The 25,332-nt window shown below is 45.8% G+C and overlaps 1 protein-coding gene across 1 annotated transcript in view; it reads left to right on the forward strand.

The window, feature by feature from the left end:
• Nucleotides 1-23,873, forward strand: part of Cttnbp2nl (CTTNBP2 N-terminal like) — a 46,912-nt gene extending 23,039 nt beyond the window's left edge. The window contains exons 4-6 of the mRNA XM_032897567.1: nucleotides 11,724-11,954; nucleotides 17,478-17,585; nucleotides 19,679-23,873. Of these exons, the coding sequence (XP_032753458.1) occupies nucleotides 11,724-11,954; nucleotides 17,478-17,585; nucleotides 19,679-21,157 (1,818 nt within the window). The 3' untranslated portion in view covers nucleotides 21,158-23,873. The remainder of the gene's footprint in view (nucleotides 1-11,723; nucleotides 11,955-17,477; nucleotides 17,586-19,678) is intronic.
• Nucleotides 23,874-25,332: the final 1,459 nt, after the last annotated feature.

Below are 25,332 nucleotides of genomic sequence, written 5' to 3' on the forward strand. Positions count from 1 at the left end.
CTCCCCCTCCCTCCCTCCCCTCCCTTCCTCCTCCCCTCCCTCCTCCCCTCCCCCTCCTCCCTCCTCCCCTCCTCCCTCCCCCCTCCCCTCCCTCCTTCTCCTCCCACCCTCCCCTCCCTCCCCTCCCTCCCTCCCTCCCCTTCCCCTCCCTCCTCCCTCCCTCCCTTCCTTCCTCCTTCCTCCCTTCCTCCCTCCCTTCCTCCCTTCCTCCCTCCCCTCCTCCCTCCCTCCTTCCTTCCTTCCTTCCTTCCTTTCTCTGATTGGTTTGGGGGCTTTGTTTTGTTTGACTTATTGTTGTTGTTTGAGACAGGATCTCACTGTGTAGTCCTGCCAGGCTCAGAGATCTGCCTGCCTCTGCCTCCTGGGTGCTGGGGTTAAAGGCGTGCACTACCACCACTCAGCTTCTCATTTTAATTTTTCATTTCTTATTGACTAATGACATTAAGTATTTAAATGTCATCAGTATTTAGTTCCTTAGATTTTGAGACACTCCCTCCTTCCTCCCCACCTGCCTCCCTCCCCTCCCTCCTTCCCCTCCTTCCCTCCCTCCTTCCTCCTTCCTTCCCTCCCTCCCTCCCCTCCTTACCCCCTCCCCCTCCCTCCTCTGCCTCCTTCAGCCTCCTGAGTTTGGGGGCGCTGCACTGCACTACATTCCTAGTAGCCTCCTGGGTGCTGGGTTAAAACAACGATGTTTTTGTTCACTATGTAGTCTGACGTTTACCTCCACCTCAGAAACCTAGTAGCGTCTTACAGGAGTCTGCTCAAGAAAATTACTGCTGGCATTCGGCCTTTTGCTATGTATTGTAGTGCTAAGTGTTGGGCCCCACGACCTGGTCGCCCCCAGAATGAGAGTCCTTACATAGACCAAGTGACCCTGTGTTCCTTGCCCCTAAGTTATTTTCGATTGGTGAATAAAGAGGCCAGCAGAGCAGCGGGTACTCTGAACCCCTGCGCCATCTGTCTCTAGCCCGAGAGAAATGTATAGCTTTTCCTTTAAAGACAATGTACTCATTACTGTGAGAGTGGCCATGCCACTCTGTGTGCGTGGAGGGCAGGACAACTTTGCGAGTTGGTTTATTCCTTCTGCCTGGACATGGGTTCTGAGAAATGCACTCAGGCCAGCAGACTTTCGTCATTGGACAGCAAGCACAGAAGAGACATAAGCAGGGTTTAGGTTCTAGAACCTGGGGGGTTGGAGAACCACTAGGGAGAGAAGAGAGGAGGAGGAAGAGAGAGCCGCTCTGGGTTAGGTGAGTCATGAAAACATGGCCCTGAGGGCTGGCCAATTTAAGAGCAGCCCAGATGAAACACAGTAAGTACTCACTCAGGTTATTGATAGGAAGGTAAATTCTAACAGCATAGAGGGTAGATATTTGCCTGGCTCTAGTGCTTCTTAAGCTGTATTGTAAATAATAAAAGTTGTGTGTTTTATCTGGAAACTGAATGATTAAAGGGGGGTAGAAACCCTGGATTGGGATTAAGATTTTCAACAATTACAATGGAATCAGAGTGGAGTACCTCCAAATTCGTCAGGAATGGTCTTTGTGTGCCCTGGGGGATAATGTCCACAGTGTGGTTTGTGGGAACAAAGCCATAACATGGAAAAATACTAAGTTGTAGCCTAGTAGGTGAAAACTCCCAAAGCCTCTCCATTCTCCCCATCAGCTTGTTCCCTGAAGATGAGGGTTGGTGGGAGCTCGTGGGAGGGACGTACGGATGGGATGCCCTGGTGGGGAAGAGCCACAAGTAGGGGAAAGGCCATTTGTATAGGGGAGTGTTCACAAACCGGATGTTTAGAATGAAAAGCTTGTATCTTAAGTGATAAAATACCTGAATTTCATTCCTGAAAATCTGGAACCTCATATATATCGGCTAGCTCATAAAGTATGTGGTGTCAGCTGTTCACCAGACAGCTTTCTGTGCCCTTCCATTCTTGCTGTGGATTGTGTGAGGGGTAATTACAGGTGCCAGTGAATTCCTCATTTGGCTGACAGCTTCTTGTGAACTCTGGGATCTGTGTGGTGGTGTTGGGGGGTGGGGGGCGGGGTGTTATGTCTTGGAGGAAGGGAGAGGGTTCTACTTGTGAAGTGGCAGTCCCTTCCAGAACAGGCAGTTGGGACAGAGCTGCAGCTTATAGCCTGCTCTGTACTTTTGTAGTCACTCAGCCTGAAACCAAGACAGATAGAAAAAGGAAGCAGCCTATTCCTGTTATTTTGACTTCCTGTCGTTGTGTCTCCTGGCATGTGCTGGCCTCGTGATTTAGGTTCAGTCAGAGGTTATTTCTAGCTGCTCCTATGGAAAGAAGCAAGGGAAACTATGAAAGTTTTAGTTTAGTGTAAAGTAAAATCTGTGGTCTGTCAGGTAGTGGATTCAGCCAGTTGTAGAAATAACGAGGGCTAGAGGAAGCAATTTTGTCAGCTTGCTGACAGTCCGTGTGGAAAAGAAACACTTACAGAATGTATTGGGAGTTTTATTAAATGGAAAAAACAGGGCTGCCACGGCTGACAGCTCTCAGCAGGTAAAAGCACTGGCTGCCCAGTGACGAAAGTCTGCTGGCCTGAGTGCAGTCCTCAGAACCCATGTCCAGGCAGAAGGAGTAAGCCAGCTTACAAAGTTGTCCTGCCCTCCACACACACAGAGTGGCATGGTCACTCTCACACAGTAATAAGTAAATGTTCTTGAAAGGTTCTCCCGGGGGTTGGAAGGCTCAGAGGTTCAGAATATCTGCTGCAGTTCCAGTGGACCTGAGGTCAGTTCCCAACACCCACATCAGGGGTAGCTTCCCTGTAACTCCAGCTCCAGAGATTGAGCATCCTCTTCTAGACACTCAGGCACCCATGTATGAGTGGTGTATACTCATGCAGACACACATGTACACATACATAGAAATAAGGGCTTCCTGCCCCACCGCCATCAGAGAGCAGCAGCCCTGTGCTACCCCATGGCCGTGGGCCTCAACAAAGGCCACAAAGTGACGAAAAACGTCTGCAAGCCAAGACACAGCCGGTACATCTCACTGTGGAATGTTCCCGGATGTAGGGTTTTCACTGCATGCCAAGCTGGCCTTGAAGCCACCATGCAGCCCATATCCAGGCTGACCTCGAGCTTGTAGCAGCCTCCCTGCCTCAGCCTCTCCAGTGAAGCCATTGGGTTTTATACATGTGCACCTAAATATATGTCATTGCTTAGAAGTGGCCCAGGAACAGCATTCAGGAGACTTTCTGAGAGGAAAGATAGATGAAATGGCCCAGGACATCTCAGACTCAGAAATAGTTGGATTGCAGTCAAGAAGGACTTCAGTTAACTAAACAGTGAGATGTGATGAGTGCTGGGGTGCATAGTTTGATAGGGCTGTGGCTTGAGCCCGGGGTCACGTGCATACTGGGCACGCCAACCGAGCATCTCCCCAGCCTTCCCTTTCTGGCTTCCTTGCATACTCATCAGTTCCAGGCCGTCTCTTGGTCCTCCGATTTCTTCCCTTACATTACTTCTTGCCCCTGGTGTAAGGCCTGTTTGGACCAGTCTCTTCTTTCTGTTCCTTTTAAACGAGGCTCCTCACGTTATGAGTGCCTGCCATCCTCCGTCTCCTTGGTACACTTGGTGTTTATTTCAGTGTTGTCTGTCTTCTGCCTCCTCTGCCTGTGTCTCCTGTTTACTTTTTACCTCTGTCACTCAACTTGAATTCTTCCTGCTGAAAGCACATGTAACTTCTAATGCCCACCACCCCTGTGCTGAGAGCGGACCCAGAACCTAGCCAACACGTAAGGCAAACTTTCCACCTCTGAGCCTCCAGCCCCTGATGATCCCTTCTAATTAAGTTACGTAAGCATCTGACTTTCGGTGGTGCAGGAGGGCGTGGGGCAGTCCTTGAGACAGGGCGCTGCTGTGTAGCTGACAGGCATCAAACAGACTTCATACCTCAGGCCATTTTATATATATATATATATATAAAATATATATATATATATATAAAATGCGTATAAGTTTTTCACCTGCTTATGTGTCTGTATACCACTTGCATGCATTCCTAGTGCCCGTGTAGATTAACAGACAGCATTGGATTCCCTTGGAACTGAAGTAACAGGCAGCCGTGAACCACCATGTGGTCGCTGAGAATTGAACCTGGGTCCTTGAGAAGAGCAGCCAGTGCTCTTACACACTGAGCCATTTTTCCAGCCCCTCATCTTGTTTTTTAAACTTTCTTTCTTTGGTGTCATTGGCATTCTTGTCTTAATATTCTCATCATTTTTTTTCTTCCACATGCCTCTTAACATGCCCTCCGTGGCTGTATGTGTTAATTCTGATAAGCATTGGACTTTACAAGGATCTTTCTATTTTGTATGTAAATCTGTGGTCCCTACCTCCGTGAAGTGTCAATTCCATGAGGAACCAGTACGTAATCTCCCCTAACTCTGGAAGCCCAGTGTCCAGAGCCTCTGTAGTACTCACAGCTCTGTGTCACATGAAGGATGAGTTGAGACCCTTTAAGCCTCACATGACTATCTCAGTTCTCAGAACTAGACAGCATGTATTGGTGCTCTTTAGAAGGGAGGCGTAACTGTAGCGTCCACTGTTGATACTTCCCATCGGGCCACGTCATTTGCATCTCTGGGAACAGCTTGTTCTTCAGACAGGAAGTCATGGCTTGGCGTCTGCTTTCCTATCTGCGTAAAGGATGCAAATGACTGCTCTTCACCCCTCTGCCACTGGCTGTGTTCGTGTAATGAAACAAATGTTCTCACTTTAATTTTTTTTAAATAAAAATTATTTTTATGTTATGTATATGGGTGTTTTCCCTACATGTATGTCTGTGCACCACACGCATGCAGTAGCAGTAGAGACCTGAAGAAGGCATCAGATCCTCTGGAACTGGCCTTACAAGCAGTTGTAAGCTGTCACGTGGGTGCTGGGAGTAGAATTCAGGTCCTCCGGAAGAGCAGTCGGTGCCCTTAATGACTGAGCCTTTTCTCCAGCCCCACCCCATTTTAACATTTTGTCTTAATATCCTTTCTTGTCAAGGTGAGATGGAGTCACCTCACTGCCCCACCCATGGATAATAATGGGAGCTCTGCCTTCCCGATCCCACCCTCACCCCCAAACCCAGGACCTTAAAAATGCTAGCTAGGCAAGACTCTCTCCCACTGAGGTTACTCTAGCCGTACAGTGTTAAATAGCAGTGTTCTTTGTCCCTACCTTCTGGGTACTTAAAGAAAATATATTTCCCACACCGTCCAGCTGAGGGCTTTAGGAGCATCTGTCTGATTTACAGATACTGACTTTCAGAATGCATTTACTTATCCTAGTTCTGTGGAGTTTGTATTTATTGCAACTTGTTTTTCTTCCTCCTTTGTTTTTTCTCTCTCTTTCTGTTGGGCCAGGGGTAGTTTGAGACAGTCTCTCACTTTGTAGCTCTCTGTCCTGGAGCCCTCTTTGTAGACTAGGCTATCCTTAAGCTCACAGAGATCCTTCCGCCTCTGCCTCCCCAGTACTGGGATCAAAGGTTTGCATCACCACTCCCAACTGAGGATTTGTTTTTCAGGGTTTGGGAGTTTTTGTATCTTGTAGAAAATGTTCATCATCATCTTTTTTTCCTCTATTTTCCAAATTTACACTACTTTAAATGTTTTTCTTTTTAAATTCATGTGTACATACACACACACAAATAAATCTAAAACAGAAAGTTAGTACAAACTAACTTCAGGCCAGGGTGTAGCATGCTAACCTTCCAGAGGACTCAGGGTTAATTCCCGACACCACATCAGGCAGCTCACGCCTACCTGTGACTCCAGTTCCAAGGTTTCGTATGAAGCCTCCCAGGACTTGCACTCGTGAGTACATACAAAGACACATATACATAATACAAATAAAGTAATCTTTGTAAAGTCCTTAGCTTTAGATGGGGCTCACATGTGCTATTGCTCAGTGGTGGGGTACACTTGGCACCCCAGTCAGCAGTAGACCTGGAAAAGGAGCTCTTTAAATGTGGCTAAGGAGAGCCCTCTTCTAGGGTGACTCTGAGGAGGGACAATGGAAGCTGTGCAACTGCAAAATGGGTCCTGACTGTAACTTACTTGTTTGTTTGCTTCTTTGTTTGTTTTGAGGCAGGGTCTCAATATGTATCATTATCTGGCTTGGAACTCATTAAAACCACCTGCCTCTGGCTCTCCGGTGCTGGATTAGGTATGTGCCAGCACACCTGGCTGTAGCTGTGATTTCTGAACCGACTCCTACAACATACACAAGTGCTCACACAGCTTAGCTGGTACCAGCCTGTACAGGTCAGAGGAAACTTTTGGGAGTCAGTTCTTTTTTTCTGGTGTGTAGGTCCCAGGGATCAAATCCAGGTTGTCATTGTCAGTCTTGGCTGCAAATACCCATACTCACTGAGCCCTGTGCTTTTTCAGTACACAGTGATTAAAAGCCTAAAGTTCATTTCTAGTAGATTTTCAGGTTCATAGCCTGTGTGTTAGTCCCATTATATAGCACTCCAGGAGTTTGGGGTCATGTGCTTCCCCACAATCACCACTACCTTACCTATTTCCTGTGTTTCATTAAGTCACTGATTGTACCATTTATCTGCCAGAACCCACCCACTTCCAGGGTTGGCCTTTTCCTTCCTATTCCCTGGGAGTTTAAAGTCTGTCTTAGAAAATTCCAATCAAATAAACTCACTTGGTGTCCTCTAAACATGAGAGATGCTGTTTAGAAACCATTAAGCAAGCAGAGGCTGCCTGCCCTTGCTCATGTTGAGTTTGTCCCAAAAGTGTAGATTTTCTTCTCCTTGAAGACGGAGAGCTATGTCTCACATGTTCAAGTCTGCCTTCCTCTGTCACCATCAACATCACAGCATATGCACTGCCCAGCAAAAATAAAGCACTAAATAATTGTATGCAAAGTTTCGTACTCCTGGATATTTTGGTTATTTGGGGGTTTTGTTTGTTTGTTTTGTATATTGATGTTTGATGTACAGCCAAATCTCTTCTAGTTTGTCGACTTTTGTAACATTTGTAAGTTTAAAATAAGATAGTAATACTGATACCTTTTTGTATTAGAATTTATATATTCCTTTTACCTTAAGTGGAAAAGCAGAGTCAGCAGTCAGTCTTTCTTCTGTTCCAGTGTCGTTTATAGTTGAGGCCTAATCCAAAGCAGACTTTGCTTTGTGACATAGGGGACACAACATACATGGGGTCACCTAGGAGGAACAAGCTTGAAATAACCTCTGCTTGCACCGAAAGAACTATTACCTACTGAGCTGTCTCTTCAGCCCTGAACTGAATCCTAATGTGTACTTCTTGACCATTTGGATTTTCTCTTTCGGTTTACGGTCAGTGTCTGGCTTTTGGTTTGGTTTGGTTTGGTTTGGTTTTTGCTTTTTTGGTTTGGTTGGTTGGCTGGTTAGTTTGGTTTGGTTTTTCAAGACAGTTTCTCTGTGTGGCCCTGGCTGTCATGGAACTCTCTCTGTTCACTCTACTGGCCCCAAACTCAAAGATCTCCCTGCCTTCTGCCTCCCATGTGCTGGGATTAAATGCGTTCACAACCACCACCCAGCCTCAGCATCTGTTTTTACACTTTCTTTGTGACCTAAGGGATGTGTGGTCACCTGGCAGGAAGGTAAAGAACTGGAGTTGTAGCCTCGCTGCTTACCGAGGAGGTCCTGGGTTCTAGGACCCATTCTGATGAGAGGTGGGAGTCGGGAAAGCCCTTGGCATGGTCAGTGGGAATGTAAAGAAAGTCTCTAACTCCCTCATTTTGTTGTGAACCTAAAACTACTGGGAAAGGAAAGGTGAAGGGTTTTGTTTTTGTTTTTTTGGTTTTTATGTACATTGAAATCCTTAATTTATGTTCAGGACTATTTGCTCTTTATCTGTGCTTTCTTTCCTGTTGAATTCCCATACACATTTTCTTCCCCACATCAAAAAGTAAGCAAGAGGGTCCAGGCCAGAAAGTACCGTAGCCCCATAGCCTCCTTCCTGGAGGGAAGGGATCTGACAGAAGGACAGACATACTCCACATTCCTTTGGTTTCTTCAGAAGCTGTTACAGACTTTGGAATTAGGGTGTTGATACCACTCCTTGCAGCTACACTTACAGCTACTTGGATTAAATCCACTCTCAGTCCTGAATAGAATTTAGGACGCTGTGGTCAAATAATAATAAATAATTGTCTAATCTTATGTCAATAATTGCCTTCATAAATATATGTGCCTGAAGACTACTTTGAAGGGAGTGTTTGAAGTTCATCCTACTTCAAAGGCAGTTGAAATACTATTTTTATTTGGGGGGACACATGCCACCGCACTCTTGTAGAAGTTAGAGGACAACTTACAGGATCGGTTCTCCCACAGTTCACGTCTCAAAGATCAAACTGAGGGCATTACGCTTGGCAGCAGTACCTTTTCCAGCTAAGCCATCTTGTGTGCCAAGTTACTGATTTGTTTTGCATTGCTTTAAGACAGGGTCTTGTGTAGCCCAGGCTGGCCCCAAACTTAATATTTAGCTAGAAATGACCTTGAACTTCTGATCCACCACCTTCACCTCACAAGTACTGAAACTGCAAACTTGCATCACCACACCCAGTCTTGTGCTATGCTGTGGATGAAACACAGGGCTCCATGCATGCTAGGCAAGCACTCTTACCAACTGAACTGTCCTAGACTAATTCTTTACCTTTAGATTCAGACCACTTCTCATCCAAAGAGTATAGTGACTGGTGTCCTGCCCGAGAGTGGGATATGCACACTCGTGTGTCATTACACATGTTACACCAGGAAGGCAGAAAAGGGAACGGCTTTATTTCTTTGGGGTGGGGGGATGACTCCTTGAAACAAAATCTTCTGTGTGGCTCATGTGACTCGGGCTGGCTGGGAACTCTCAGTTCTCCTGCCGCAGTCGGAGTGCCTGGCTCTTTTTGAAGACAGTGATAACACAGCTGGGGCTTTGGAGACTAGGCATGGCGTCTCCAAGGCTGGTCTGTGACGTTATTTTAAGCTTTCTTTACTGGTGGGTTTCCTCCAGCCTGCGAAGTGGAAATGAAGGAGTAATAGGTGACTGCTGCTCTAGCTGTTGATCATACCTCTGTTGTCAGTCTGTCTAGCAAGCCAGAGTTTTCCTTTTCTCTGAAATGAAAGACCAACGTCTTTTCTGACAATGTAGGAATTTCTGTTCAGCTGAAGTTTATATTGTCATTGAAGCAAAAATTCGGAAATAGGAAATTGATTGGTTTTAACTTTATTACCAAGTTTCTCCAAAGCTCAAACCCAAGATAACACCTGGCCCCTCAAGTACATTTTTAATAGCTACAAATATCTAAAATATTAACGATATTTTACCCTATAATGTAATGTTGGTGGCAGCATATCTCATTCCTTGACTGTGGCCAGCCTCAGTGAGCTCCCTCCTGATACTCATACCCTGTGTGGTCCCATTTGGAATGTTCCAAGGTTGGGCTGCACTCCTGAGATGGTCTTGTTACATGGACACTGTTCATGCACTGTGGGAAACCAACACTTAAGCCATGGTGACTAGCGATCGCAATCCAGAACTACCCAGCTAACCCTTGGTCCTAGGTTCCTGGCCATCAGGTGACACGTGAGGTAAAGTGAGTATCATTTAGGCTGAAGTCGTTGCTCGTTAGGCACCAGCCGCAGCCAGCACACACCCCATGAAAGTGATTTTCATTACATTTTAGAATTTTAGTTTTGCTTAGTACTGTTTTTTACAGTTAAACATGTAACCCTTAAGTTGGTTGAAAAATGAATGTCTCTCGTTTTCCTGGTGTTAGATATCATAAATACAACCTTGGAGCTGACCTTTTTTGTGTTTGACCCTGTGGTGGAATTGCTGTGTGACCAGAGCCTTTTAGTCTGTCCACAACGACTTTAGAGTTGTAGGTGAAGCTGTGTGTTGGTGTGGGTTGTGCTGGTGTGGGTTGTAATTAACCATGCAGATGACTATGGAGTCACTCTGAAGTATCAGAAGGCAGACAGTCTAACAACTGTTCTCAGGCTGAGTGGCCTCAGCAGAGAAGCTACTACTGCTTATGACTCTGATGCCTACTGGTCACACAGGATAATCACCATGTAGGTTTTTAAAGTTGAGTTCTAGGATTAGTTAACTCTACATTCAAACCTGACAAGCAGCTTCTTGGCAGAACTAGCATCGGGTCACCAATTGTTCCATGACCAGAGTCAATGTCCCAGCTTCTGCTCACCCATCCTAACTCTCCACAGTGTTTTGAAAAGAAAATGTCATTAACATAACATTTGAAAAGACTCCAGCTTACTCTCTTTCTTTCGGGCTACAAAACCAATCTCAGTGACAGTAACAGTCACTTACTACGCTAATGATGCAGACTTGCTTTTATAAGAAGGGCAGGAGCTATCGGAGACTCCAGGAAAGAGGCCAAGTGCAGTGGCTCCTGCCTGTCAGTCCCGCCAGAGTCCAAGGCCAGCCTCCTCCCCAGCCAAGGGCCTCCTCCATACTCCAGCCCACACAGGGATTTTTAAAGAGAAAGAAGGGCACTTCCACTTGAATGTCTGCATCTACTGCAAATATCCTCACGCTTCTCCAACCATCCATGATAGGATGGCTGCAGGTCAAACCAGAAGTCCAACAGAAACTGTGTTTGTTTTGAGGCAGGGTCTCACTGGATAGCCCAGATTGACCTCAGTTTAGGATCTCCTCATCCCAACCTCTCATGCAAAGTTGTGGGTTTGTGCCACCCATGGCCAGCATTGGGGGTTTCTTCATAGTTTGTTTGTTGTCACTTTTGTTTGTTAATTGTTTTGAGACAGGGTCTCAGAATGTTGCTCAGGCTTGTCTCAGGCTCACAGAGATCCACCTGCCTCTGCCTCCTGAGTGCTGGGGTATAAAAGCATAGGCTCCCATGCCCAGCCTGTGTAGAAACTGCTAATGCCATTGTTTACATACATGAGGTACTTGTTGCTCATACCATGTAATTCCTAAAGCTTTCCTGGACAGAGGTAAGATAAGGAAACTTTGGAGTATCTTTCCAAACATTTGTTGATCCTTAGATACCTGGGGGAGCAGAAAGGACTTAAGGAACGTGATCGGAGATTGTGAAGGGGGTAGAATTTGAAGGAGGTAGAAGGGGTTTTATCTGCGGCTGTCGTTATATGTACCTACCCACTCTTGACCCATCAGCAGTACACCAAATTCTCTCCGTACAGATCACTAGGAGTCCTGAACTGTCCTCTGTCCACACTGGCATCTTCGAATGCCTGCTGGCACCTCGTTTGTCTCTAAGTATATAAACCGATAAAGTCATCGGCTTAACACTTTAGGAATGCAAATGCCATACAGAAGAAAGATAAGATAAACCTGAAGGTAACACAGACAAGTGGAGGCAGTGGATTTGCTGCTTTAAGACTTGGGACTTTCAGAGCCATGCTAACTGGGTTTAAGTACCTCTTCTGACAGTCAGCTAAACGAGTAACTAGCCTCTTTCTGATGGTTTTCTCACTGCATGGTGGAGATAATTAGTGCTACCTTATAAGGCCATGAAATCACCCAAGTTGATATGGCCATACCTGCTCTGGACAATGTCTAATACTGGGTCAGTGTTTGTATTGCTGCGCGGCGCCACCTCCTGATGTCTCCTGATTTGTAGTCAGGTTTACAGTAATGCTACCACCTTTGGTATTGCAGCACATTCCTCTCTTTAATGGTTTTGGTTTCTTGTTTGTTTTTTCTTATCCTCAGGCCCAACACAGAGATACTTTCATTGAAGAACGCTATGGAAAATACAATATCAGTGACCCTCTAATGGCTCTTCAGAGAGATTTTGAAACACTGAAAGAGAAAAATGACAGTGAGAAGCAGCCAGTGTGCACAAACCCCCTCTCTATCCTCAAGGCAGTGATGAAGCAGTGCAAGAACATGCAGGAGCGCATGCTGTCCCAGCTGGCTGCTGCCGAGAGCCGGCACCGCAAGGTAGGCTTGCCCATAGGCAGACATGTGCTTCAGAAGTCCTCAGAGGACTCATGCCAGCCACCAGTGTTCATGGGCATTGGAGGGGCTGGGGAGCTTGTGAGTATCATAAAGACTCTTCGGTTACACAGGAGTCAGGGCACAAAGAGAAACAGATCATTGCGCAGGTCCAGACATTACTAAAGATGACATTTATTCGCGATGTGTCTCTCCAGAATACTTGGTGCTTTTTCTTTTTCCAAGTCTCGGTCTTCCAGACTCTAGCAGCAAGCTGGTGTTTAACCAAGCTTGTAGCTGAACATAGCATTCTCTGCTTATTTAAGTGATAAATAAAAAGATTAACAGGTATTTGGGGAAGAGAGAGAGAGTATAAACCCACCTGATAAACCCAAGCATGGAGATTGTTTCCATTCATTCTGACTTCTCATTTCATCACAAGGTGTAAGGTGCAAACGGCTTCTGGGATGGCTTGCTTTTAAGTTTTTTCTATACTGGATTGGGAGTGTGGGCCAGGCACTCTGGTACTGATAGCTCCAAGGTAGGAGGGCCAACCTGTGCTCGCTGCAGTCTCATGTTTGAGAATTCCAGCGTGTGCATTCATTCTCCAGCTTGTTCTTTGCCTGCAAGTGAGGTTTGGCAAGAATCTGCATTTTAAAAAGCTATCCATTTAAATTTAGACCTACAAGATAGGCAAACACAATGGCTTGTAGGAGACATTTTAGTCAGGAAAGTGACATCAGCAGACTTAGTAGACATTAGTTTGTTCTCATGGTTATGAGCTCTCTGCTAACGCCACATCTGGTGAGTTGACCCTGAGCTGGATCTTCTTGCCTGTCAGCCCTTGTTTCTCTTCACTGAGTCCAGAGGATAAGTCCTTAACCACCATAGGTCACACTCCATCCACAAGGCCCCAGAAATACCTGAAACATCAGAACTGTATGCATTTTTATGGAAGGTGGGTATTTTTTATACTTTTAGTCAAATTCCAAAAGTTGCCTATGGCCTAAAAGAGCCTAACCTAAATGTGTCATTTGTGGCAGCGTGTCTAACCCAGAATATGTCATCCAGAGCATCTGTGCAGCGTATCTAACCCAGTGTGTCATCTAGAGCAGTGTGTCTAACCCAGAATATGTCATCTAGAGCATCTGTGGCAGTGTGTCTAACCTAGTGTGTCATCTAGAGCATCTGTGCAGTGTGTCTAATCCAGTGTGTTTTCTAGAGCATCTGTGCAGTGTGTCTAACCAAGTGTGTCATCTAGAACATCTGTGCAGTGTGTCTAACCCAGTGTGTCTTCCAAAGCATCTGTGCAGTGTGTCTAATCCAGTGTGTCTTCTAGAGCATCTGTGCAGTGTGTCTAATCCAATGTGTTTTCTAGAGCATCTGTGGCAGTGTGTCTAACCCAGTGTGTCATCTAGAGCATCTGTGCCGTGTGTCTAACCCAGAATATGTCATCTAGAACATCTGTACAGTGTGTCTAACCCAGTGTGTCATCTAGAGCATCTGTGGCAGTGTGTCTAACCTAGTGTGTCATCTAGAGCATCTGTGCAGTGTGTCTAATCCAGTGTGTTTTCTAGAGCATCTGTGCAGTGTGTCTAACCAAGTGTGTCATCTAGAACATCTGTGCAGTGTGTCTAACCCAGTGTGTCTTCCAAAGCATCTGTGCAGTGTGTCTAATCCAGTGTGTCTTCTAGAGCATCTGTGCAGTGTGTCTAACCTAGTGTGTCATCTAGAGCATCTGTGCAGTGTGTCTAATCCAATGTGTTTTCTAGAGCATCTGTGGCAGTGTGTCTAACCCAGTGTGTCATCTAGAGCATCTGTGCAGTGTGTCTAACCCAGAATATGTCATCTAGAACATCTGTACAGTGTGTCTAACCCAGTGTGTCATCTAGAACATCTGTGGCAGTGTGTCTAACCCAGTGTGTCATCTAGAGCATCTGTGCAGCGTGTCTAACCCAGTGTGTCATCTAGAACATCTGTGCAGTGTATCTAACCCAGTGTGTCATCTAGAGCATCTGTGCAGCGTGTCTAACCCAGTGTGTCATCTAGAACATCTGTGCAGTGTGTCTAACCCAGTGTGTCATCTAGAGCATCTGTGGAAGTGTGTCTAACCCAGTGTGTCATCTAGAGCATCTGTGCAGTGTGTCTAACCCAGTGTGTCATCTAGAGCATCTGTGCAGTGTGTCTAACCCAGTGTGTCATCTAGAGCATCTGTGCAGTGTGTCTAACCCAGTGTGTCTTCTAGAACATCTGTGCAGCGTGTCTAACCCACAATATGTCATCTAGAACATCCTTGGCAGTGTGTCTAACCCAGTGTGTCATCTAGAGCATCTGTGCAGTGTGTCTAACCCAGAATATGTCATCTAGAGCATCTGTGCAGTGTGTCTAACCCAGTGTGTCTTCTAGAGCATCTGTGCAGTGTGTCTAACCCAGAATATGTCATCTAGAGCATCTGTGCAGTGTGTCTAACCCAGTGTGTCATCTAGAACATCTGTGCAGCGTGTCTAACCCACAATATATCATCTAGAACATCCTTGGCAGTGTGTCTAACCCAGTGTGTCATCTAGAACATCTGTGCAGCGTGTCTAACCCACAATATGTCATCTAGAACATCCTTGGCAGTGTGTCTAACCCAGTGTGTCATCTAGAGCATCTGTGCAGTGTGTCTAACCCAGTGTGTCATCTAGAACATCTGTGCAGTGTGTCTAACCCAGTGTGTCATCTAGAGCATCTGTGCAGTGTGTCTAACCCAGTGTGTCATCTAGAACATCTGTGCAGTGTGTCTAACCCAGTGTGTCATCTAGAACATCTGTGGCAGTGTGTCTAACCCAGTGTGTCATCTAGAGCATCTGTGCAGTGTGTCTAACCCAGTGTGTCATCTAGAACATCTGTGCAGTGTGTCTAACCTAGTGTGTCATCTAGAGCATCTGTGCAGTGTGTCTAACCCAGTGTGTCTTCTAGAGCATTAATGGCAATGTGGTGAAACACAGCCTAAGTTGGGGCAGTAACTAAGAAAATTTTCACCAGATCCTTTATGGTGGCAGTCTTATTTGCAGTTCATACAGAATTGACCTGTACTAAATGTTGTAGGTCATGTCCTAGGTGTCATGGAAGGTGTATTATAGTTTGCAGATCTAGGTAATTAGAGAGAGGAGAAAGTTAAAAATAATTGAAAATTCCTTAATACACTCTGTCTCAATTTGTTTTAAGTTCCATTAAATTTTGAGACTAAGTAATTTACCTGATTTGGTCTGTTGATTGGTTTCTGTGGCAGTCTCTTGCAGCCCAGGGTGACCTTAGGCTCGTGCTGTATCACCATTGATGACCTTTTGTACTTGGGAAGGTAGGCCTTACCATGCCAAAAAAAGTACCTCTCTGCTCTTGGGTGTTTTACCCAAGCTGGGCACTAAATTTGCCTGTAATGAGTTAGTACTTAAAGGTCCGTAAGTAGACTAAGCTTATTGTCCAAGTTTGCCAAAGACTCCTTGTATCTACCCTTTGCTGTGCTGTGGCTAATAACTAACCCCTGGTCCTCTCAGAAAGATCAGGCTCTCAACAGCAGATGATCTGGTCATGCTGCTTGCAGTGGAAGGAGAGTTCCTCAGGCACATACATCTTTTTCCCTTTTCTCAATGCCCCCAGTACTCAAAGGTAGCTTTACCTTTGTTGTTTGAAACATGGATTTGTGTGACACACACGCATACCACCACCACCACCACCATCACCACCCTCCTCAGCCTTTAAGTCATTGGGTAGCTGAAGATGACCTTTTGACTTTATCTCTCAAGCACTGGGATTGCAGATACTGCTTCCCCTGCCAAGTTTAAGGAAGAGTCTTTATCTAATCTTTTGAAAATCCAGACTCTGAACCAGATTTCCTGAAGCACCTGCTACTTCCAGGTTCCAGCTCTTTGGGAGCCTGCGGGGTGAGATGGCTCACTCCCTGGTACTGAAGCGCTGCCTCTCCCCAAGCTTGCTTGCCATTTCAGAATGTTCTTAAAACTCCTGTCTGGAGCCGGGAGAGACGGCTAAGCAGTGAACGGCACTGATTGCTCTTCCAAAGGACCCAGTTCAGCTCTAACACACGCACGTCAGGCAGCTCACAACCACCTGTAACTCTAGCTCCATAGAATCCAGTGCTTCTGGCCTCCGTGAGCTACTACGCTCATGTGGTACTCACACACTCTCAGGCATAAATAAGTACAATAAATCCTTTAAAAAACATTCTCCCCTACTTAAGTCTCTCATCTCTGAGACTCTGTAGTCTTTTTATTCCTTTCTGTAATCTTTTTTTTTTTTTTTTGGAGCTGGGGACCGAACCCAGGGCCTTGCGCTTCCTAGGCAAGCGCTCTACCACTGAGCTAAATCCCCAACCCCCCTTTCTGTAATCTTAAAGTGCTCTCAAACTAGACAATACATTTAACTAAAGGCTTTCTATTTAATTTAAAAACTAGATTTTTTTTTAGCGCAACAGGAAGTATACTAATACATCTTAATTTTAGTTTATATATACATGTATATGTATATAGAAACTTTTTTTTTTTATGCTAGATCTCCCTGTGTCTGTAGAGTTTTGACTGGCTTCAAACTCATTGTGTAGACAAGGCTAACCTCACTAGTCATGGAAATCCACCTGCCTCTGCCTTCTGAGTACTGAGATGACAGGCATGTGTCACCATGTTTGTTCTTTTGTTTTCATTTTAAACTTTAAAATGTGGTTTCGTGTTATAGAAAATTTCTTTCTTCATTCCTAAAATTGTTCTGAGACATCATGAGAGTTGGCCTTCGAGGTAACTGACAGCCCTGGAGGTCCAGGCTGAGCCACCTCTGAAACAGACGCTCCTGAATGATGCCTTCGCATGTTGGGTGCTGTGTGGTTTGGGCCCAACACATGGGAAATGTCCATTTCTGCTAGTATTCTCATAGAACTGGTAGATCCTTCAGCACCAGGATAGATGAAATAGGATAAATGTGCAGGTCGTTAAGTTCTCGTGAATAGTCACCAGGTAGGATCCTGATAGCTGAGCTTTCTGCACATAGAGCGAAGTCAGAGTCTTCTCAGCTAATCTGGCTGTGCAAACGTGTGTTAGTAGTTAAGAAGGCACTGGGTGTTCTGTTTGACTTGACCTTTAGTGTCGAGCTTGAGCTTTGCCTTCCATGACAGCATTGAGAGGAACACCTCAGCCTTGTGTGGTACCACCCACCCCACAGTGCTCACACCAGTAGATGGTCCCTAGTCCTACCAAACTACATATAATTTCCCAGAATTCTGTTGGTCCTCAAACCTTCCCAACCCCCACAGCTATTAGTTCTCTCATGTCTCTGTTTGCATTCTTCAGCACATGCTTCAACAAAGTAAATACTGTTTTCTAGCATATAGCTCACTTGTCTCTCACCCTGCTAGATAGCACATGCCTCCACAGCCTGGCTGGTTTCCTTTGTTTGCTTCTTTAACTGGAACCCTTAGATGTTGAGTGGTCTAAGTGTTGAGTTGATATTTGGAAGTAAATGCTTGAAAATCCTTTACAGGTGATCCTGGATCTTGAAGAAGAAAGACAGAGGCATGCACAAGATACCGCGGAAGGAGATGATGTCACCTACATGCTGGAGAAGGAGAGGGAGAGACTGACACAACAGGTAATCAGGAAGAGGGATCGTGACGACTCTGCCTAGAGTGACACTTAGGTTTACTTCAGTGTGCAGAATTACATTATAAGTCTTTTTAAAAAAGATAAAATGTTCCAGGTTTATCACATCTGTTTCCAAAATGTCTTTTTTTTTTTAAACATGGATAACTTGGGGTTGGAGAGATGGCCCAGTGGTTAAGAGCAAGCACTGCTCTTGCAGAGGACCCATGTTTGGTTCCTGACATCCATATCAGGTGTCTCACACCTGCCTGTAACTCCAACTCCAGGGCATCTAATGCCCTCCTCTTGTCTACAGTAACACATAGCCTATGCCACACACACACACACACACACACACACACACACTTACTCAAACTCACACATACTCATACACACACACAGACACACACTCACATATACACACTGAGACATACACACACACACACACACTCACACACACACACACACACACATACACACACACACACACTCAAACTCACACACACACTCACACACATACACACACACAGACACACACTCACACAGACACACACTCACATACTCACACACACACTTACTCAAACACACACACACAATCACACACATACACACACAATCACACACATACACACACACACTCACACACACTTACACATAGACATACACACACACAGGCATACATAATTTTAAAAATTAAACAAACATAGATCACCTGTGGAACTGTCATTCCTGTGCATCCTTTAGAGGTCTCTGAGTTTCAGGCTTTTTGTTGTTGCACAACCTGCAGTGACAGCATGGCCTGTCACAAACCAGTATGCCTGAAGCAGAGTGTTGAGGTTTGGTCTTGCGTGTATTTTAATGCTCATATTGGGTCCCTAAGATCTGGTTGTCCCAGAGATGAGACAATCTACATGTAGACCCCAGTGACTGTGTAATCTTGCCCCCAGGTTATATTTGATTGATGAATAACGATGCTGACAGACAATAGCCGGGCAGACGAGACATAGGCAGGGTTTACAGTTCCCAGGCTTGGGGGTCAGAGGAGAACCACGAGAAAAAGAAGACAGGAGAGGGATAGAGGAGAAGCCACCATGGCTTAGGTGAGCCATGAAAACGTGGCCCTGAGGACTAGCCAATTGGAGTTAAGAGCAGCACAGATGCATCACAGTAAGTAAATAAGTCGGAGTTACCAATAGGAAGTAAAGAAGTCGGAGTTACCAATAGGAAGTAAATACGTCGGAGTTACCAATAGGAAAGTAGACTCTAAAAGCACAGAGGGTAGATGTCTGCCCAGCTCTGGTGCTGACTAAGGCTTATCGTAAATACAAAAGGTGTGTGTGTTTTAGCCAGAAACTGAATGATAAAGGTGGGGTAGAAACCCCAGATTGGGATTAAATCATTTCCTCAACACAAAGATCACAGGACATGAACCAACTGTTCGTTTATTCTTGTACTATGTGGTGGTGATGGTACTGAACTGGTTTCCCCAGCTATGAGTATGTCTCGAATTGGGAATTCCTGATTAGAAGGGTTCGATCACCCTGTTCCCTCTCATCCAGAGTCTGTATGATAATGTTAGACAGTAAAACAGATCCAAGGATGGTGGTTCTGCCAGATGGAAGGAGGATTTCAATTTGAAAGTGAGTCTTAGACAACAGAAGCAGCATTACATTGTAGCTGTCTGTATTTCTTACTTTCTTTTTAAGGTCAGACAAAATGATTGCTGCAACTTTAAGTTTGATTTCCAACAGCATCCATGCGCAGATCCAGCTTACATGGTATTCTGTTATTTGTTTTGGCTGAGTCTACAGCCTCTCCGCATACCTAAAACACAACGGTGCGTCATATTCCCGCTGTGCACCCTCAGGCAGTTAGGAACTCAGATGCCTCCCAAGTCATCAAGAAAAGATTAAATCATAGTGTGTGGGGGTTCTGTGTGGGCTGTTCTCATACTTCAAAAATACTAATTAACCTAAGCACCATGGCGTACAAACTAATACCGGAGAGCAGCCAGTGAGCGCGCTCTGCGCCATCGTAATTTTCAGTGCATCCTGTTGTTTTCCTACTCTAATCAAGATGTGTGATGGCATTTTTTTTTCCTAGTTGGAATTTGAAAAGTCCCAAGTGAAGAAGTTTGAAAAAGAACAGAAGAAGCTATCTAGTCAGCTGGAGGAGGAGCGCTCCCGCCACAAGCAGCTCTCTTCCATGCTGGTGCTTGAGTGCAAGAAGGCCACCAGCAAGGCCGCCGAGGAGGGGCAGAAGGCTGGAGAGCTGAGTCTGAAGCTGGAGAAGGAGAAGAGCCGGGCGAGTAAACTGGAGGAGGAGTTGGCAGCCGAGAGGAAGCGGGGCCTGCAGACAGAGGCCCAGGTGGAGAAGCAGTTGTCTGAGTTTGATATCGAACGGGAGCAGCTGAGAGCCAAACTGAACCGAGAGGAGAACCGGACCCGAGCCCTGAAGGAAGAGATGGAGAGCTTGAAGAAGCTTGTGAAAGACCTAGAGGCAGCCCAGCAGCACAGCCACAGCAGTGAGCAGGGCCAGGAGCCAGTGACCACATCCAGAGGCACAGCCACAGAGCCTGCCATGCGAGTGTCTGTGTTTTGCCAAACAGAGAGCATTCAGACAGAAAGAAGCCACGGCAGCATCATGACCAAGCTGACAGACACTGGGCTTCCAGGTCCCAGCAGTGCTCCTTACTCATATGCAAAAGCTAATGGCCACTGTGACCCCGAGACACAGACTACCAGGGAGCTGACCTCAGACAGCAGCACAGAAAACCAAGGGCCTCCACGGGAGAAGTCGGCAGTACCGGCCCAGGAGAAACCGATGGAGAATGGTGGGTGTCCTGTAGGAACTGAGATTCCAGTCACAATGCCCAGTCATCTCCCTTCCAGTGGCAGCTCACTGTCTCCCAGCAGCACTGCCTCGTCCTCTCTGACATCATCTCCTTGCTCTTCACCAGTTCTAACCAAGCGTCTCTTGGGGTCATCAGTCAGCAGCCCAGGCTACCAGTCTTCCTACCAAGTAGGGATCAACCAGCGCTTCCATGCAGCTCGGCACAAATTTCAGTCCCAGGCAGATCAGGATCAGCAAGCCAGTGGTCTCCAGAGCCCTCCATCCAGGGACCTGTCCCCTACCCTATTAGACAACTCTGCTGCCAAGCAGCTGGCCCGAAACACTGTCACTCAGGTGCTCTCCAGGTTCACTAACCAAGGGCCAATTAAGCCAGTCTCTCCCAACAGTTCTCCTTTTGGGACAGACTACCGAAATCTGGCCAGCACTGCCAACCCTAGAGGGGACACCAGCCATTCACCTACTCCAGGGAAGGTGTCCAGCCCTCTGAGCCCCCTTTCTCCGGGAATCAAGTCCCCAACCATCCCCAGAGCTGAGAGAGGAAACCCTCCACCAATCCCACCCAAAAAACCTGGCCTCACTCCTTCACAGTCTGTCACCACTCCAGGGACCAAGACTCATTCCCAGGCATCCTCCTTGACCACCACCGAAGACCTTGCCAGCAGCTGCTCTCCCAGTGCCGTGGTGGCCAATGGCAAAGATGTTGAGATGCTTGTGCCCACCAGCAGCTAGTCCCCAGGAGTGATCTCACACTTGACATTCCACCAGACTCATCCAAGGGCCCAGAGTGAAGCCCCGGAGTCAGATCTGTTATTTATTTGATAGTAGCTACGGCCGTCTGTGTAGTACATTCAGTGTATTTACCTTTTTGTACTTTTTTAAGTAGAAACTGAGTACTTTGGGTTTTTATGACTCACCTCTTTGTACTAAGCTAGAGGGGGACTCAGACACCGTGCATCTCAAGTCGACAGTCACCAGCATGCTGCGATGGGAAAGCTGACTGAGGCAGGCCGTGCTCTGCTGTCAGTTTGGGAGCTAGAACTACTCAGCACTCATTTCAAAGTATGCAGAAGTGGTTTGTGCAGATTTTTATTCCAGATGAACATGTTTTAAAAGTGCCTGAAATCCACTGCCACATGAATGTGATTCTTCGGCAGAAACAAAAGACATAGCATTTCTTGCAGAAAATAAGATCCTCTGTGAATATGAATGTCAAAAACCAACACTGCTTTTAATCCTCTCTGTTTAATGCCAGCTTTGTGTTCTGAAACGAGGTTTGCATAAGTACAGTGGAATCCTTCTGAAGGGCGTGAACTCCATCAGGCTGAGCTCTGTAAAGCCCTTGAGAAACCCTCCAGAGCACTTAGCAGTTGGGGTGCTGATTTTCTCATGAAAAATCAAGTCATTCTCAGTTTCCTGCATCAGGTTTTGAACAGTGAAATCACATCTCCATTCAAAACCATCCTCAAGCATCGCCATGGGACCTTCTGGTTCTGTTGCTTTTACTTGACTAGGAAGTGACACGATGAACTCTTCATTCTGTGATCAGAAAGCAATAACTTAAAAGTCACTCTTTGTAATATTGTAAGTCAGAATTACAGAGTTTACCAAATTGTTACATTTATTCTCATGCTGCCAGCACTTCTATCTATGGAACCAAATTAACTTTTGCCCAAATGGAAGTATACCTATATCTGTATGATACATGCCCCCTTTACATGTTCACCATTCTCACACTTAAGCACATAACTGTTAGTGTGATTGTAGCTTTGGAGTTTGCAGTACAAGTAGAATCAGAATTGCATGTTAAGATTACCTACCAAAGCAGTTAGAGCCAGCCAGTCAACAGGAATTCATTAGACAGGGAAGTTTTCAATCCCAAATGAAGCTCACATCGTCAGCATGATAGGAAAGCACCACAAAAGTAGGCCTAGTGCCACAGAACTCAGCTGGCCAAGTGAGTGAGACGGCACAGTCCCTCACGTGCTGTCCACTCGGAGTAGAAGGGGCAGTGGCAAGCCACAGTGTCCTAGTCGTGTGTAATAGGGCCAACCCTTTGAGCCCCAGCTGCCACCATGCAAAAATTGCAGATCACAGTTACCAGTTCTCTAAACTTTTATGGAATTGAAATCCCCACAAGAAGATTCTCATTCAAAAATTGTTTTTTTTTTAAGTACCAGGAACTGACTTTAAATGTTTTCAAATGCTGCTAATTAGACAAACATGGCTACAGCTGATTTTAGCTTGCAAGCTACCACGCTGCAGCCTCTCCCTTCCTAGAACTTATGCTGTTTCCCTCATAGTGAGTTTGTATAGACAGAAGCCTCCCGGCCTCTCCACTGTGTCAGCCACATCTGACCAAGTCCACAGAACAGAACAGTCTTGCTCTTGGCAAGCAGAACTCCCGACTGATCAGCTCAGGACACTGGTTACAGTTTTGTATCCAGAGTGGGAGAGAGGCAGGCTTTGGTGTCTACATACATTGTTCTGGCCATCATCTACCCAGAAGCCCCTGGCCTTCTGTAACCTTTTATTGGGAAGGAGAATGGGTGATCATGTGTTTGAAAAACCAAAGGATTCAGTGGACCCATCCAGGTTAGATAACTCACAAGGAATTAGACATTGATTTTCTTCTTGAACCACAGAGCTGAAGACAAAATGTCTTCCTAATAATTTAGTTGTTAATAACCTTTAATTATATTTTTATTAGCCCATTGAGTCAGTGGGCAAGTCAACAGAAGAGTACACTGTTGTCTCTACAGCTCACAGTCTAAATGATTAAGGTCAGTGCATGCACATGAAAGTGTGGCTGATGTCCTAGGAAGTGACTACAGAAATGACGGAGACGTGGGAAACTAGAGCAGTCCTGCATTGAATTTATTCCTATTGCGAGCCAAACGGACCAGTGATGATCAAAAACCGAACCTTCCGGTCAGGAGCGACTGCAGTGCCTGAGTGTTCTTACCTCTCTTGCTTTAAGTGGTAATCTTAAAAGTTGCATTGTGCTCTTCCTCTGTTTGGAGATAGATATATATAGAGAGAGAAAGAGAGAAATACTATAAGGAAGTTTATTTCTTAGGGGGTGCACTGAACAATATTTCTTTTACAGCATAATACAGGGGTGGGGATATGCAAAAGGAATGTGTATTTTTGCTAGTTCCTATCTTCTGAGATAATAAGCACAATCCTGAAATGGATCCAATAATTCAGCTAGATGTTATAGATTAGTATTTCAGTTTGCAGTAGATTGTGTGTGCACTAAGTAAAAGTTCCATGATTCACAATTTGGGTGTTAACCATGTCAGAGAAGCTGTTACTGGTCAGCAGAATCTATGATGCGCTAGGTGTGACACAAACATTAACTAGCCATTAACATTTGTAAGGCCAAGTGTGCCATGCAGAAGTCTTCATTTTTATAGCAGACTGCATTAAAACAAGTTAAATCACACTGTCTGGGGAAAGTCTTGTCTACAAAACAAAGAACGCCGTAAAGCTCGGGTTTATTTTATTACAAAGGGGAGTGTGTGATACAAGGAACACTTGAAACACTCAGACTCAATGGCGGCATCCAGGTTAGAAGTCCCCAAAAATTAAGACGTTGGCTTTCTTGTGAAGCATAGAGCTGGGGGTAGGGTTCCAATAGTCTAGTCTTAAGTAACTTGTCATGTACTTTTACTCACTGGGACTCTAATACATGCATGCAGATATAGGGACATCCACTGGAGCATGTCTACCTGCCAGAAAACTGTCACTTCCTCTCTAGTAGCCGTCGGCTGCCATTAACACTCAGCCAGGGTAGGAGCTTGGGAGGCCATGCTGCAGTGTGGCTGGCTTAATCTGTGCAGGCAGCCACAGCTACTGAGTCCATGAGTACAGGTCCTGTCATGTCCAGAAGACAGATTTGTCTCCATCCTTTGGAACCTCTGGCTCTTAGACTCCCTCTGCCCCTCCCATGTTGTCCCCTGAGCCTTGGGAGAGGGGCGATACACACTTACGGCTGAGCTCTCCACTTGGGCGATTCACTGACCTTCACCAGTTGTCAGTTCCTGTGATAACCACTGACCCCCACACAAGGAAGCTTCTCTGAGAGGTGCTGAACGCTGCATTACTCTCTATATAAGGATACATATAGCACGTTGGCACTGTGTCCTCTTAGCAGATCACCCCTAGGGCCTATGAGCTCCCCAGCCATAGAACCCAGTGGGTTCTTGGCCAGATTTGCCCTGCCTTGCATGGAATTTTCTCCTTCGAGGGCAGGTCCTAAGTGCAACCAGAAAGCAACAGTTACCACTACATTTTCGCCACTGATGTACCACGGGCATATCTTGATGGACCAGTTACTAATAGTTTTATAACTCTTTGGGGGTTCTGGGCCTGTTGAAAATCTTACAAAGGCTATATATTGTAGTTTCAGAAAAGTAGATGTGCCTGTCTGCTAAAGGTAGTTGATGGTTTCACTGGAACCAGACCAGAAGCCACCAGTGACTCATGGGCTCCAGCTTCAGTGCCTGATCTTGCCTTGCCCTCTCATTTCACAAGTGACTAATGCTTCCCTTAAATTTACTAGTCCCTGCCTTTGCTGCTACTCCACATTTGCCATTGTAAGTTGTAGCCAGACGAAAGTACTTGAAAACCTTTGATGTACAGAAGATGTGCAAACAGTGTGGATGTTTACATATCTTAAGTAAGCTCATTAATGATCCATTCAACAAACACCAGCAATATCCAGTTTCCCATGACGGCCTCAGGCAACTGCTGCTGCTGCTGCTGTGTATGTGTGTGCGTGTGGGGGGAGGGTTAGTTTTTCTAATGTCTAGGTCTTCCTTGAAACAATCTCCAGTGTCCTGAAATGCTGGCTTTGGGTTGGGGTGTGGAGCTAGGCTGGCTCTGGTGACATGTGTGCCTAG

The sequence above is a fragment of the Rattus rattus genome, chromosome 3 (assembly GCF_011064425.1).
Source record: "Rattus rattus isolate New Zealand chromosome 3, Rrattus_CSIRO_v1, whole genome shotgun sequence".
Classification (NCBI taxonomy): Eukaryota; Metazoa; Chordata; class Mammalia; order Rodentia; family Muridae; genus Rattus; species Rattus rattus.